The following is a 14,490-nucleotide window of genomic DNA, read 5'->3' on the forward strand; positions in this document are numbered from 1 at the left end:
CCCCACTTATTTTCATTTACAACTATTTCCCCACTAATCATATTTACCTGGTTAAAAAAAAATTCTCCTGTACCAAACGCCCCCTTAGGGAAAACTATCTGTGGTTCTAAAGGAGGTAAATTGTGTCTTTTTTAATTTTTTCACTCTACTCTCGATGGATTTGGATCCTTTTACGTAAAAAAATGGTCATATTATTTGATTACAACCCTCATTTAAGAATCAAATATTTTTCTCTCTTATGTCATCATCAATGAGTGATTGTGATCAAATAACATGATCACTTTTTCACATGAGAGAATCCAAATCCACTCTGGTAATACATGAGAGTGGATCCTCTCACGTGACAAAATAATTATGTGCTCATGTATTTGATCACAACCACTCATTGATGACGAGATAAGGGAGAGAAAAATATATAATTTTTAAATAAGTAATTTTTGATCAAATAACATGACCACTTTTACACATGAGAGGATCTGCTTTTGCTTTTGTAATACATAATTATAACATGAAAAATTACTTTTTTTTTCTTTCGTAATCCAAATCCACTCTGGTAATACATGGGAGTGGATCCTCTCACGTGACAAAATAATTATGTGGTTATGTTATTTGATCACAACCACTCATTGATGATGAGATAAGAGAGAGAACAATATATAGTTTTTAAATAAGTAATTTTTGATCAAATAACATGACCACCTTTACACATGAGAGGATCCACTTTCGTAATACATAATTATAACATGAAAAATTACTTTTTTTTCTTTCGTAATCCAAATCCACTCTGGTAATACATGGGAGTGGATCCTCTCACGTGACAAAATAATTATGTGGTCATGTTATTTGATCACAACTACTCATTGATGATGAGATAAGAGATAGAAAAATATATAATTTTTAAATAAGTAATTTTTGATCAAATAACATGACCACTTTTACACATAAGAGGATCCACTTTCGTAATACATAATTATAACATCAAAGATTACTTTTTTTTCTTTCTCCTTGATCACATCTGTAAATTTTTATATTATAACTATGGGTTTTATGTTTATCATTTAACATAATATAACTTCACTTTCCTACATACATATTAAAGAGGTGGATCCACATATTTTTTTTTCTCTTTTATCATTCCACTTTCTCTCTCCCTATTGATGTGAGAGTTAAAAACAACACTTATATTATGTTACGTAACACTAATAAAACGCTATAACTATTCAGTAACAGAAATTCTAAAAGGTTACAAGTTATCCCTTTCAAATCACAGATAGTTTTCGTTTGTTAATAGAAGGAAAAAGGCACAATAGCGGTGTGGGCCTTTGGGTGTGGGGTATGGTCGGCCATTGTCCCTTTCGTGACAGATACTGTTGGTACTTAGCATCATGCACAACTCACAATTGTGGTGCTATGCTAGATGATGGCTACAATAAGGAACTTCTCACACGTGCTCCTGATTCCAAACTTCAGACGACGCCGTAGCCTCTTCAGGCGGGCGAAAAAGTACCCTTTTTCTTTGCATGAAACAAACAGGGTACCAACACCGTAGGTATTATTACTCAAAGTAGTTTGACAGTTAAAGGGGAAAAGTCACACAAGGGAGCCAAGTTACAGTTAACACACACACACACAATCTATATATATATATATATATATATATATAGAGAGAGAGAGAGAGAGAGAGAGAGGTGACGTGTCTCTATATGACCATGGTATAAACTTTTGGGGTGGTGGGACAGTTGTCGGCTTGAGAATAGATAAAGACTGTTAAACAAGGATTCTTGAGCTCTTGTCTGAAACTGCTTTAGAAAGAACTTAATATTTGTTTGCTTCAGCTTTTCATTCTTTGAGGATTTCTTCTTGGTTTCAGTTTTGCTTATTGGTCTTCAATCTATCCAAGGTCAGTTATGTGAATCTTATTTCAGATTTTTTTTTTCCTTTTTTTGTGTGGTTGAATTTGGAATTTTATTGTGTGTTCTGGATTGTGCCCTTTTATTGAACCTACCCCGTTAGCATTTCTGGAAGAATATCGGTTGAGGTACTCATTTTATGCAGATAGTAGAATTATTGAATATCTGTACTATCCCTTTCTATTAGGAAAAAGCTTGAATTTTTTACTCCTGGTTTTGAGTTTCTATACTTGGGTTTGATCTTTCTGGGCTGATTCTGATTATATTCAATTTTTCCATCGGTGTGAAGTCTGAAGGCAATATGGTTTGATCATTCATTTACAGCTCAAACTCAAATCTTAATACACAGATGCTTTATAGTTTATACCCAATATGCATACTATGTCTGTTCTTCGTTGATTCATAATAAGTGAATGTTAGGACGTTAATTTTGCTTAGTTATGATGTTAATTACATTCTTTTGGCATGGAACGCAGATAAATTCATGGGTTGTCACAGCTCTTGAAAGAATGAGCATATTTTTTCAGGTGTAAATTTTAGTATGTTGTTGATCTGCAGGTTATATGTCGTTTTAATTATAACAAATTATGAGAGTAAAGAATCAAATTATGTAATATTTGCCTCTCTTTATTTCATTAAGAAACAGTTCTCTCTAAACATTATTGAAAAGCAAGATTAGTTCTCTGTAGTTGGAATATGACTTTGTACTTTTGCACATATTGAAACAAGAACTGCTTAATAATCTTCATTTTTAGTTTTACCAGTGAGAAATCTCAAATATGTACTGTAAATGCACATTACTAGTCAACTTCATTACCTTCTTGTCATCAGTGGGTGAAGTCTCCCTTGCAATAAGTTCTTGAATTCCAAATATTCAATTTGATCATGGCATAACAATTTTGACCCGAACCGGATGGTTTTTTTTTTTTGGTATTTATATTTTGTGGGAAGATTCCAAAAAGCATTCTTCAGTATGGAAACCTGCTAAAGGATTTAATGTGACTTTTTCTTCTATTGCATTTTGAGACTCATTATGATGGTAGTATATGTCTCAGATTTCAACACCGGGCACAATAGTGTCATAAAGCTGGTGAAGGCCAAGATGAATTTCCTTATCATATCAGTGAGTGACATGTTTAACCTTTTAAAGGGAATGAATGGTACACTTCTTGGAGTTATCCTAATAAACCAGTGAAAGTCTGCAAGTGATGGAGGACAGTGGAAGGTAATATTCAGAGAAACTCCTTCTCTGCCCCATTCATCTTGACTGTGTCTATTATGTTCTGTATGCATGTACCATGACTTCCCTGTTTCTTGTAAAATATAGGTTTGAAGAGAAGTCCTTTTCAAGTGGGGATGTCTACATTGGTAAAATCAAGGGCATACTGCCCCATGGGAATGGAAAGTACACATGGTCAGATGGAACAGTATATGAGGGTGATTGGGTGGATGGGAAAAGGACAGGGAAAGGACTGATTATATGGCCATCAGGAGCAAAGTATGAGGGTGAATTCTCTGGGGGTTACCTTCAGGGTTATGGCACCCTTACAAGATCTACTGGGTGCATTTATACAGGTGGCTGGAGGATGAATGCTGAGCATGGGATAGGACGGAAGGAGTATTTTAATTCAGATATTTATGAAGGTTTATGGAAAGAAGGAATTCGTGAAGGAAGTGGAAGGTATTCTTGGAAAAATGGAAATATGTATATTGGGATTTGGAAAAATGGGAAATTAGATGGAAGAGGGGTTATGAAGTGGGCTCATGGTGATGTTTTTGATGGTTGTTGGGTAAATGGACTCAGACAAGGATATGGCGTTTATAGATATGCAGATGGGGGGGTTTATCTTGGGACATGGAGTAAGGGCCTAAAGGATGGAAAAGGAACATTCTATCCTGCTGGTAGTAAACAACCATCTCTAAGGAAGTGGTGCAGCGCTCTCAACAGTGTTGATGATGGTTTGTTATTGAATACAGAGAAACATATGGCTCCAAAATCAAGATTTAAGCGTAGTGTTTCTGAAAAGATTTCAGTCAGTGGTAGATCAAAAAGTTCTCGTCAAATATCTCACAGAACTTCATCATTGGATGCAAATTGGAGCCTTCATGATCCTGCTGATGATTGCATATGTCGTGATTCCTCACCTACATTACTGCAGAGCTTTCATGATGGTCAATCTGAGGCATCTGGTATAAGTACTTTGGTTTATGAAAGGGAATATATGCAAGGAGTTCTAATAATGGAGAGAACAAGGAACTATTCAGACATATCACATAAAAATGAACGGCAAAATAAGTTTAGTGTGAAGCAAGTAAAGGAGAGTTCGTGTGTAGACGTTTTTGGAGGCAGCCAAAGTTATTATATGAAGCTTAATTTGCAGCTTTGCGTCAGCTTAACAAAGATTTCTTGTATAGACATTTTTGGAGGACGCCGAAGCTATTATCTGAAGCTTAATTTGCAGCTTGGCATCAGGTAAATTATTTTTTCTAACGTCACCCTTCTAAACTAAATGGAAAAACTGATGTAGTATTTATCATTACCAGTAATATCACCATTCATTCTATTGCATTTTAATATTATTATTTTAAAATATTGACCATGTAGAAAATGATTTAGATGACTTCAAGTCAGTAAGTAATAGCTGAGAACTGTTCAACAAGTTATGGTGAAGTTAGAGCACATTAGAGTGTATTGATATATACTTGCTGATTGATTCACAAATTAAATATAAGGAATAATTTATTGTATAAATGGCGTGTTTCATGTTGTCCACAGCAATATTAGCAGAAATATTTAGGCATGGATAGAGAATGTAAACGGGTTAAAGCATATTAAATCTAAAGAATTTAATATCGAAAAGACTAAGACATAGTTGAGCCTGTGCCCATTGAGCACACTCTCAGCATACTCTGGCCTTTCACTAAAAGTAGATTGCTGGGTTTGAGTTGTCAGCCATCCACAAGGTTGACATTTCCACCCAAGAATTTGATTTTGGGTATACAAACAAACAATTGTGGCGGTAGGATTTGAGTAGATTCCACAAAGTGTGGTATGGTAATGGTATGCATCCCCTGCCGTGTGACCCCTTTTATCTTACCAAACACTTTCTCTGATTCTGTTTTGTCTTAACCGTGTAAGAGCTTATGAACGTTGTATACTCAACCTCTTTATTGCTTTCGGTCCTAGTCTCATATAGTGCATGACTGGCCTGTCTTTCATACCTTAAATGCACCCCTTACCTGGTACGATATATATAACCCGAACCCCACTTATATCATTTAAGAACCTTGTAAGAATCACTTTTAAAACTGAGTTCCATGCTTCTTTCACATTCCAAGGATCGAGCACATGAACGTAGCTTGTTCCCTCTACAAACCACATGGCCAGCGTTGAGTTTACTCTCTTGTGACTCCTGTAGTTAATAGCTTGCCTTACTTGTGGTGCTCTACTCTTTTTGTCCAAGTCCAGCTGGAGGTTTTAGTCCATTGACTAATAACATTTGTACAGTGCTCACTTTATGATCATAGTTGGTAAACTCAATTAGATATTACTTACTATTTACTTCCAAAATTAAAACTAAGATAACTTTTACACATGACCTTCATATCACTTTTGTAGGCTCAAGTGCCCTGACTGTGCCTTCCGCTTTTGAGTCTCTAGACCTCACTCTTAAGAGCCAAAAACACATTTGTATATTTTTTTTGTATAGTGACTGCTGTTTTTGCTTAAATATTTGACTAACAAATTCAATGAAAACCAAATTACATTCTTGTTATGTCAGCATTATAATGAAGGGAGTGTGTGCTTGTTTGGCTTATTCCATTTGGTATTATATTTTTATATGAAGTTTCATTTTGAAAAAGTTTGGCTGAATTATCAGGTACACTGTTGGAAAAATTACACCAGTGCCTGCACGTGAAGTTCGGTCTTCTGATTTTGGAGATCGAGCTAGGATAAGGATGTACTTCCCGAAGGAGGGTTCACGGTTGACTCCTCCACATTGTTCTATAGACTTCTACTGGAAAGATTATTGTCCTATGGTCTTCAGGTATTTATTAACTATATGCACACCATGCCTTCATAATTGAAGACTTATATTTTTAGCATCATCCATTAGAATCTTTTCCACATGGCTACAGTATGATCGATTTTTTTCAAAGGCTCTTTTATTTATTTATTTATTTTTTATTTTTTGGGTTATAAAACAATTGTGGATCATAATTTATTCCCCAATGAAGAGTTTTCAAACTGGTAAATCAATGTTGTTTAGTCCAACCCTTTTCCTTAGTTATAAATGAAGGAAAGAAATATGCCCAATTTAAATGTGAACATAGTCATTATTAGAATAATGTGCATGAATTCTTGATAATATGAATTTATGATTATAGTGGCATATTAAAGTCCTTAGTGAGGGTTATGGTTAAAAGCACATGCTCTTTCATTATGTATTCTTTGGTAGAATCTACGTAAAGTACCCCAGATTTCCAAATTAGCACTTTGTGATTAAGCATATATTTCCAGGAATTTGAGAGAGATGTTCAAATTAGATGCTGCAGAGTACATGATGTCCATTTGTGGTGATTGTGGTCTAAGGGACATATCTTCACCTGGAAAAAGTGGCAGTATCTTCTTTCTTTCCCAAGATGATAGATTTGTGATAAAGACACTGAAAAAATATGAACTAAAGGTTTGTACTCACTTTTTTTTTTTTTTTTTTTTTTTTTGGCTTAATCGGTCCAGGAACATTTTTATATTAATTATTTTATGCTGAATTTATCAACTGGGGGATGAGTTTGACTTCTAGGGTTCTACAGTTGGATAAAAAAGCATATTGGATGACACAGACTATATAGAGTGATAAAACACAATTCCACCGGTACCTGCTACCTAATCTGATTACAAATTTTAAGGACAATGTTCATGAAATCCAATGGCTAATCAGGCTCCATTTGGATGAGCATTTTCTGGAGAAAACTGTTTTTTATCTCAAAAAATCACTTTTAGAGAGAAATAGATGATTACTTTTGTTTTCATCTCTGATAATACATAGACATCAATAGTACTTGTTAGTGTCACTAATCTGATGACAACTTTTAAGGTCAAAGTTCATGAAATCCAATGCCAAAATAGCCAATTAAGACCCCATTTGGGTGGAGTTTTCTTGGAGATAAGTGTTTATTATGTTAAAAACACTAGAGAGAGAAATAGATGATTGCTTATCTTTCTATCTTTCGTAGTGCATATGTACTGTTACGAAACGACCCATTCTACGTGTGTATCGTAGGAGGGGGCACAGGGGATCCCTTCCAAACTAAACCAAGAAGTGCATATATACAGTTCAATATATAAGTTTCTATTCCATTTGTGTTTTGATCCATGCATGGTTCCTTACAGATACCAATAGTACTTATAGTGCCTATATTCTGATGACAATTATGAAGGGCAAGTTCATGATATCCAATGCCAAAATGGCTAATTAAGACTGCATTTAGATGGACTTTTTTTGGAGAATTTTTTTTTATGTTAAAAGATATTTACGGAGGCATAGATGATTGCTTATGTTTCCATCTCTTACAATCAATAACAAATTGATTACCCAGTTAAATGACAATTCCGAAGTTCATTTCTCTTCTTGTAGGTTCTGCTCAATATGCTTCCTAAATACTACCATCATGTAGGAAATTATGAGAATACTCTTATTACAAAATTCTTTGGGCTCCATAGAATAACACTGAGAGGTGGGAAAAAGGTATTGCCTAATTTCTGTCTCTAGCTTCTTTCTCCTTGTTAATTGGTATAACTATAAATATTTCCTTGTTTTCTATATTAGGTGCGCTTTGTGGTCATGGGGAATATGTTTTGCACAGAACTGCATATCCACCGTCGTTATGATCTGAAAGGTTCTACTGAAGGAAGATATACAGACAAAGATAAAATTAATAGCAATACAACATTGAAAGATCTTGATCTACTATATGAATTTCATATGGATAAAAAATTGCGAGAATCCCTATTCAAGTAAGTTCCTACTTTGTAAGAGTCACTTCTGTTGAAGTGATTGATATGGAATGCATTTTTCTGTATAAGTAATGAGTATTTGTTGACAACTTTCTAAAATATAACAATCTTGTCCTTCTAGAACATGTATTGCCTATTTAGTGGTTTGTGATATTATGTTCTTTCCCATGGGAAATGCTTAATCACTTTATTCTCAAAGGTGCCTCCTTATACTTCTAAAATTTTCCTTATGACAGTTCACAGTAATATAATTTTGTACTTTCTTAGTGAATTGATGATATTGATCATGGCTGTAATAGAATGTTTCATTGGTCCCCGAAACCATAGGGTCATGGGACTTATTTCAGTGAATTTTCTTTCTCTTTTTCATTTCGAGAGAGAAGCTATATCTTGGTAAAAGCTACAATTATATTGAATGATGACCAAATGGAATTCACCTGACTAAATAAATATCAATTACTAAGAAAACCTCTGGGTCATGATTGGCTCTTGGCATGTGATAGTACCGAGTTGTGACCAGAATTTGTTTTTCTGGTGCAGGCAAATTTCTCTAGACTGCATGTTCTTGAAGTCTCAGCACATAATTGATTACAGCCTTCTGTTGGGATTACATTTTAGAGCTCCAGAGAATCTAAAGGCCTTAGTGGAATCTCCTGGATCAATGCAGCTTCAGGATAGCTTACCTTCTGAAGATGGTAAATTCTTCCTCTGATGCCAGTTATTTAGAACGTAATGTGGAATTTTTCTTTCAAAAACTAGTGATTATATTTCGATATAAACATTTCTAATGAACATATTAACATTTCTAGAAAAAGGCAAAAATGACTTTGAGATCACTAGGAATGTTTTGCAGTTTAGAAAATCGCTGCTATATTGTATAGTCAATATGTGAAATGATGTGTATCTAGTCAATATCTAATCTAACGCCTTCCTATTAGTCCTAAGTCCATAGGATCGATCACTACAGCATTCTTTCTAATGATATATTCTCATCTCCTTTGTGTAACTTTTTTTGTCTCAATGTCTCTGCACGTGTGAATCCTGCTATAAGCAAGCTAGATTTTTATTGAACAAGTTCACTACAAACCCATTCTCTCTTTTTTACTTCTTCCTGCATTTGGACCTCGTTTCCTTTCTTACTATTCACTAGTTTTGGACTTGCTTTGCATAAACTAGATGCACTCAAAAAAGGGGAGGAGTTGATTATTCCTAAAGGCTTGTTATTAGTTGCCCATGAACCTGACTCTGTCAACACTGCACCTGGACCCCACATTAGAGGGAATACATTGAGGGCATATTCCATAGGTGACAAGGAAGTTGATCTTTTACTGCCTGGTACTGCAAGGTATCTTCTATAACATTAGTTTCTCTTGCATACAAGTATCTTTATGATGTGTTGGATTGTTCTTATTGTTTTCCATTTCAATATTCATTAATCCAGCTCCTCTACAAGTATCTTCTTTGGTCATATTAGCATAAATCACTTGCTTTCTTGTGTTGGATTGTAATAATATATGATGTGTTTAATTGAGTGTTAACTCAGGTTGCGAGTGCAATTAGGAGTAAACATGCCAGCTCAAGCGACTCGCAAGCTTCAAGAGGATAAGGTGGATGCATCAGAAGTAGAACTATTTGAGGTTTATGATGTGGTACTCTACATGGGCATAATTGATATATTGCAGGAATATAATATGAAAAAGAAAATTGAGCATGCCTACAAATCTCTGCGATTTGACCCCATGACTATATCAGTAGTAGAACCCAATAAGTATGCTGAACGTTTCATCAATTTCCTTGAGAAAAAAGTTTTCCCAGAAACTCCCTAAATATGTATTTTAACCTGCCCTTTTTTTGTTTAATCCTTTTTTGTAATTAATCATTCCAAAGGATTATTATTTTATTTTATTACCTCAGTTTAGTTACTTGTCACACAATTCTTTCGAATTTATTTATTTTCCCTGTTTTTTACAAGAGTTCTGCAATTCGGTCATGGGATTAAACATTGCTTAAAACCGCTTATTTCAGCATCATTTTTTTAAAAAAAATGTCATACTTTTACATATCTATTCTTTCAGCTATCTAATCCAAGCCACCCTTAGTGCCATTTAAGTTTCATTGGCTTCGTAATTGTTTTGTTGAGCTTCACTTGGCACTTCATTATTTCAGTGATTGAATACTTAATTTGTTTTTTTTATAGTTATGTTTCTCTTTGTCATGAAAAAAAAATTAAATCTTCATGATAGTGCATGGTGACAAGTTAAGAATGGAATTTATTTCACTTAGTGCAATAAAATATGATGATTTTAAACTCAAAGAGTTGCAACTTATTTAACTTCAGATTTCATTCCATAAGTCTTGGTCACTTTTTAACATAAAAGTAAGTTGAAAGTGAATAATTTTAATTAAAATAAATCGAAATCGTATCTCACTTTATGTTTCACTTTCTCATATTTTCTGAATTGTATTATCATGGATGGAAGGGCCTTTTATATAAGGGAGGGAGTATATATAGCAAGATTGTCGTTGCCATGTTTAAACTTGTTCTGGATATCTACTTTAGACCCACAGTTGGGCTTTATGTTACTAAGCCTACTTCTACAACTTTCTAGAGGGCACTCTTTGAGAAGTCATAGAGGTTCAACACAAGGAATTCTCTTCTCTTCATGCACTTGTTGCCTCTGCACATAGACAGTTGGGCAACATGTCTTGTCTCCTTGGCTAGGCAACAGTTAAAGAGGGCTTTCTCTCTCATGCTTGGAGAGGGACTTGCCTTCTCTAAATATCCCTTCCACGCATGGAAGAGGGGATCTTCTTCTCTATTCTCCAGGAGAGTTGTTACTATGCCTCTATGTAGAGCTATTCTAGTCACTCACATACATTCCCCTTTGATGCATACCATGGGAAGCCTCTATAGTGCTTTGGTCTCTACCATTGTTACTATGAGCACTCGTAGATTGACACATTCTCCTTTTCCATGCGTGAAAGGGGTATTTGGAGAGAGACTTGCCCTCTCTAAATACCCTTTTCACGCATGGAAGAGAGAATCTTCTTTCTATTCTCCAAGAGAGTTGTTACTATGCCTCTATATAGAGCCATTTTAGACACTCACACACACATTCCCCCTTGATGCACACCATGGGAAGCCTCTATAGTGTTTTAGTCCCTACCATTGTTACTATGAGCACCCCTAGATTGACATACTTCACCTTTTATGGGACACATTTATGTACCGCCTCCTGTACAAAACTGAAACATGATCATACTCAAAGATAAAAATGATGTTATGCAAGATGTATTAGAATCTAAGATCCTCCTATTCGTAATAAGAATTCAAGATACTTGCATTCGCACACATTAAGTAAAAAATATATAATGTGATGAGTTTATTAAAAAGGTTTTCGTTTTATCCTTTAACATAACACAACAAACTTTCCTACTCTCACAACATTTTGTGGGGCCCACATTTTTTAAAACAAAAAAATAAATAAAAAATTAAGGCACGCAAAACGAATCTCTATAACATTACACAATCACTTTTCCTACAACATAACTCTTATAAAACCCTTATTAAAATTGTGTGTTAAAGACAGGCATTGTAGGTTATTGAGAATTTTAAATAATTTTTGCTATACTGAATATAAAGGTCTCGAATTTCATTTCCTAGCGTCTAAATTACTTAATATATGTAAATGTTTTGGGTTCTCCGATTGACATATTTTTGTGTTTACAAACAACCCTTAACACAACTATTTTTATTCTTTATCGTTACCCAGTTTATGGAACCCATGCATGGTTCGATACCGCAGTCTGAAATTCTCCCGAGCAAGCATGTATATTTTGCTTGGGCAATCTCTACACCGCCTTTTTCAATTTTTTTTTTGTTCAGGGAGAACCTATTAGGATGGATCTCTTAAACATTTCACAATTTTATTAACTGATTTGATTTAAAAAAACACAGCGCATTCTAAGTTTTCATGAAAACTCAAGTTATCCATAATACTTATTGTAACGCGGGTGGTATATAGATATATGTCACATAGAAGGTGGAGTATGTTAATATAGGGGTGTTCATAGTAATAATATTAAAGACCAAATCATTGTAGAGGCTTTCCATGGTGTGCATAAAGAGAAGAGTGTGTTTGGCAAAGATGACGCTGCAGAGGGGCACATAGGTAGAGAGTAAAAGAGAGGATCTCCTTTCTTGTGTGAGGAGGGTATTTAGAGAGGAGATCTCTCTGTGTGGGGGAGCCAACTGATCAGTCCCATGAGTTGTCTCATCAAGTCATATCTTGTCTTGAGACAAGGGATGTTGCCCACTGTCAATGTACATGAGCAGCAGTGCATGGAAAGGAAAATATTCCAGTGGTAAGCCTCTATGATTTGCCATGAATAATTTCTAGAAGATTTTAGATGTGAGCTTTAAGAGATTGAACCTAACTAGTGGATGAATATCTAGAACACTTATCATTTTAAAAAAACAAAAAGCAACTGGCCTTATGATCCATTGAAAATGTTATACAACGCATACAACTTTCCCACTAGGAAAAGCCAACAACATTCACTACTCATTATCACTAATCATGACTCCGAAAAGTTTAATTAATTATTAGAAGACCCCTTTTAGATGAATTTTAATAATGAGAGATCAAGAAAAGCGATAACGATATGCATCAAAAAAAAAAGACGACAATGTTAAAAGCATGGGAAGCAATCACCCACATATAATATAGTTTGAAACGTATCCACCTTGGGAAAAACCTAGCCCATATGCCAATGTAAAGTGAGGTTACGCCTGGAGTAATTAAGGGTTCACGTTACTTCTTGTTCGTGTATTCAAACGCTCTTGTTGATGTGCCTTATCCTTAGCTTAATTTCCGATTCAAAATTTTGCTTATCTATACTACTAAGAACTTATATGTTAAATGCAATGCTTATCTTTTGCGATCACGTTACGAAGGTCCTCACAGTCATTGAAATTCATGTGCGGCGACATTAATTTATGATATAGTCAAGATTAATGAAATGAGTAAATTTAATTCTCCTCTAATCAAATTTGGTTTTGTTTATGGGAGAGAAATTAATAAACTTAAAATTAAAATCTGAGTAAAATCATATAATGCAATTGAAGTCAACAAATTATTCAATAATGGCATGAATAAACCCTGCTCATCTTATTATTATTATTTTTTTAAGATGAAATGTTGGAAATCGACAATCACATAAATCGAAAATGAAAAGAGAAAGAGGGAGAATAGACACAGAGATTTATCCTGGTTCACCCAATTTAGGCTACGTTTGCCTTGTCTTTAATATATTCACCTCACCGCCACTTGTTACAAGTCACTCGATTTACGAGAAAAATATAAATAGGATTAAAAAATCCTAACAACAGTTATTCAAGGGTCCAAGCCCAGACTACTAAGAAAATTACAATGAATCAGAGGCCCACAACAGTACCTAGCCTCTACGGACCTGGGGCGCGCTGCCCCCCGGACCCCCGCCCGCTCACCTGAGAGCAGGATTTCAGTTGCCTTTCTGCTGACTCCGACAACTAGGACCCTCGCAAAGTATGAGCCGTGCTTCTCGAAATAAACTTCCAAGGCAACACCGATAATGTAATCAACAAAAGGAAGAAAGACAACAAGGCAAAAGATTAAATTTTTGGTATTTGCAGGTTAACCCCTCGCCCTCGTCACCCTCCTCAAATTAAAATAAAAAAACAAACAAGAAATTACGAAGGACAACCACCAAAGAAAGGGAACAACAAGAGCCTTGTGCGTCTCTCTCTTCTGCAAGACATCCATTCATCTTTGTGTGCTTTCTCAGTACTTATCTTTTCATATGCGATGCAAAAATGAGAGCAGAATTCAACTGAACGTAAGTCTTACGGATGAAAATTATATCACCATCACTACCCGAAATAAATAAAAATAAAATCAACTGAAAAATATGATAAATAGAAGTATATATGTCACTCAAAGTGTGAAAAGAGGAAAAGTCCCAATTCACTCACACGAATAAATCTTCTGTGCATAAGATGCACCGAAGATTACGTGCATGTATAACACATCACATATACATTAACACACAAAGGGATCGGAGTGAGAGAGATCAGGTTGATAGGAATGAAGCCTGGTCCGATATCACATAAACGGCTAGCATCAATTCATTCCTTGAATTTCAGCTATTTTTTTTTTTCAGCTATTACCTAATTATATATATGACATCGAACCAGAAAACATACCCATCAACCCCAAACTCTCATTTGCATTCCCTATAATTCAATGATGTCGTGACACCAATCTCACCAAAAAAATATAGAAGCTGTTGATACTCGAAACAAACCATAAACCCATTTATGATCTTAAACCTAATCTACTTGTATAGCTACTCACACCTTTCTTCTCATTTTATACACGAGGGAGTCTAAGCAATGATGAAGATAAGCACCGGGAATAACGTGAGTTTATCTCACTCACATTTCGCACGCATCCACCTTGAATAAATTAAGCACAGGTAACTCTCTAGCTATGCATGAAAGGGTTCGCACTATTGCATAAC

The 14,490-nt window shown here is 35.0% G+C and overlaps 1 protein-coding gene across 4 annotated transcripts; it reads left to right on the forward strand.

Moving 5' to 3' along the window:
* Positions 1 to 1,553: 1,553 nt before the first annotated feature.
* On the forward strand, positions 1,554 to 9,845 carry LOC133308988 (phosphatidylinositol 4-phosphate 5-kinase 7-like). 4 transcript variants are annotated; one of them, XM_061509721.1, is made up of 11 exons: positions 1,554 to 1,900; positions 2,966 to 3,135; positions 3,238 to 4,265; positions 4,338 to 4,383; positions 5,792 to 5,959; positions 6,433 to 6,598; positions 7,550 to 7,660; positions 7,742 to 7,929; positions 8,470 to 8,624; positions 9,106 to 9,274; positions 9,473 to 9,845. In XM_061509721.1, exons 2-11 carry the CDS (start codon positions 3,119 to 3,121, stop codon positions 9,753 to 9,755), a joined length of 2,331 nt encoding a protein of 776 aa, XP_061365705.1. In that variant the 5' UTR covers positions 1,554 to 1,900; positions 2,966 to 3,118; the 3' UTR covers positions 9,756 to 9,845. The 4 variants fall into 4 exon arrangements, with proteins under 4 accessions (XP_061365705.1, XP_061365702.1, XP_061365704.1 ...); XM_061509718.1 differs by having other exon boundaries at positions 3,238 to 4,383; XM_061509720.1 differs by lacking the exon at positions 1,554 to 1,900 and adding an exon at positions 2,218 to 2,437 and having other exon boundaries at positions 3,238 to 4,383.
* The last annotated feature ends 4,645 nt before the right edge of the window (positions 9,846 to 14,490 follow it).

This window comes from Gastrolobium bilobum, unplaced genomic scaffold (genome assembly GCF_033153095.1).
Source record: "Gastrolobium bilobum isolate Gb01-03AN ecotype WA unplaced genomic scaffold, APGP_CSIRO_Gbil_v1 utg8041, whole genome shotgun sequence".
In the NCBI taxonomy this organism is placed as follows: Eukaryota; Viridiplantae; Streptophyta; class Magnoliopsida; order Fabales; family Fabaceae; genus Gastrolobium; species Gastrolobium bilobum.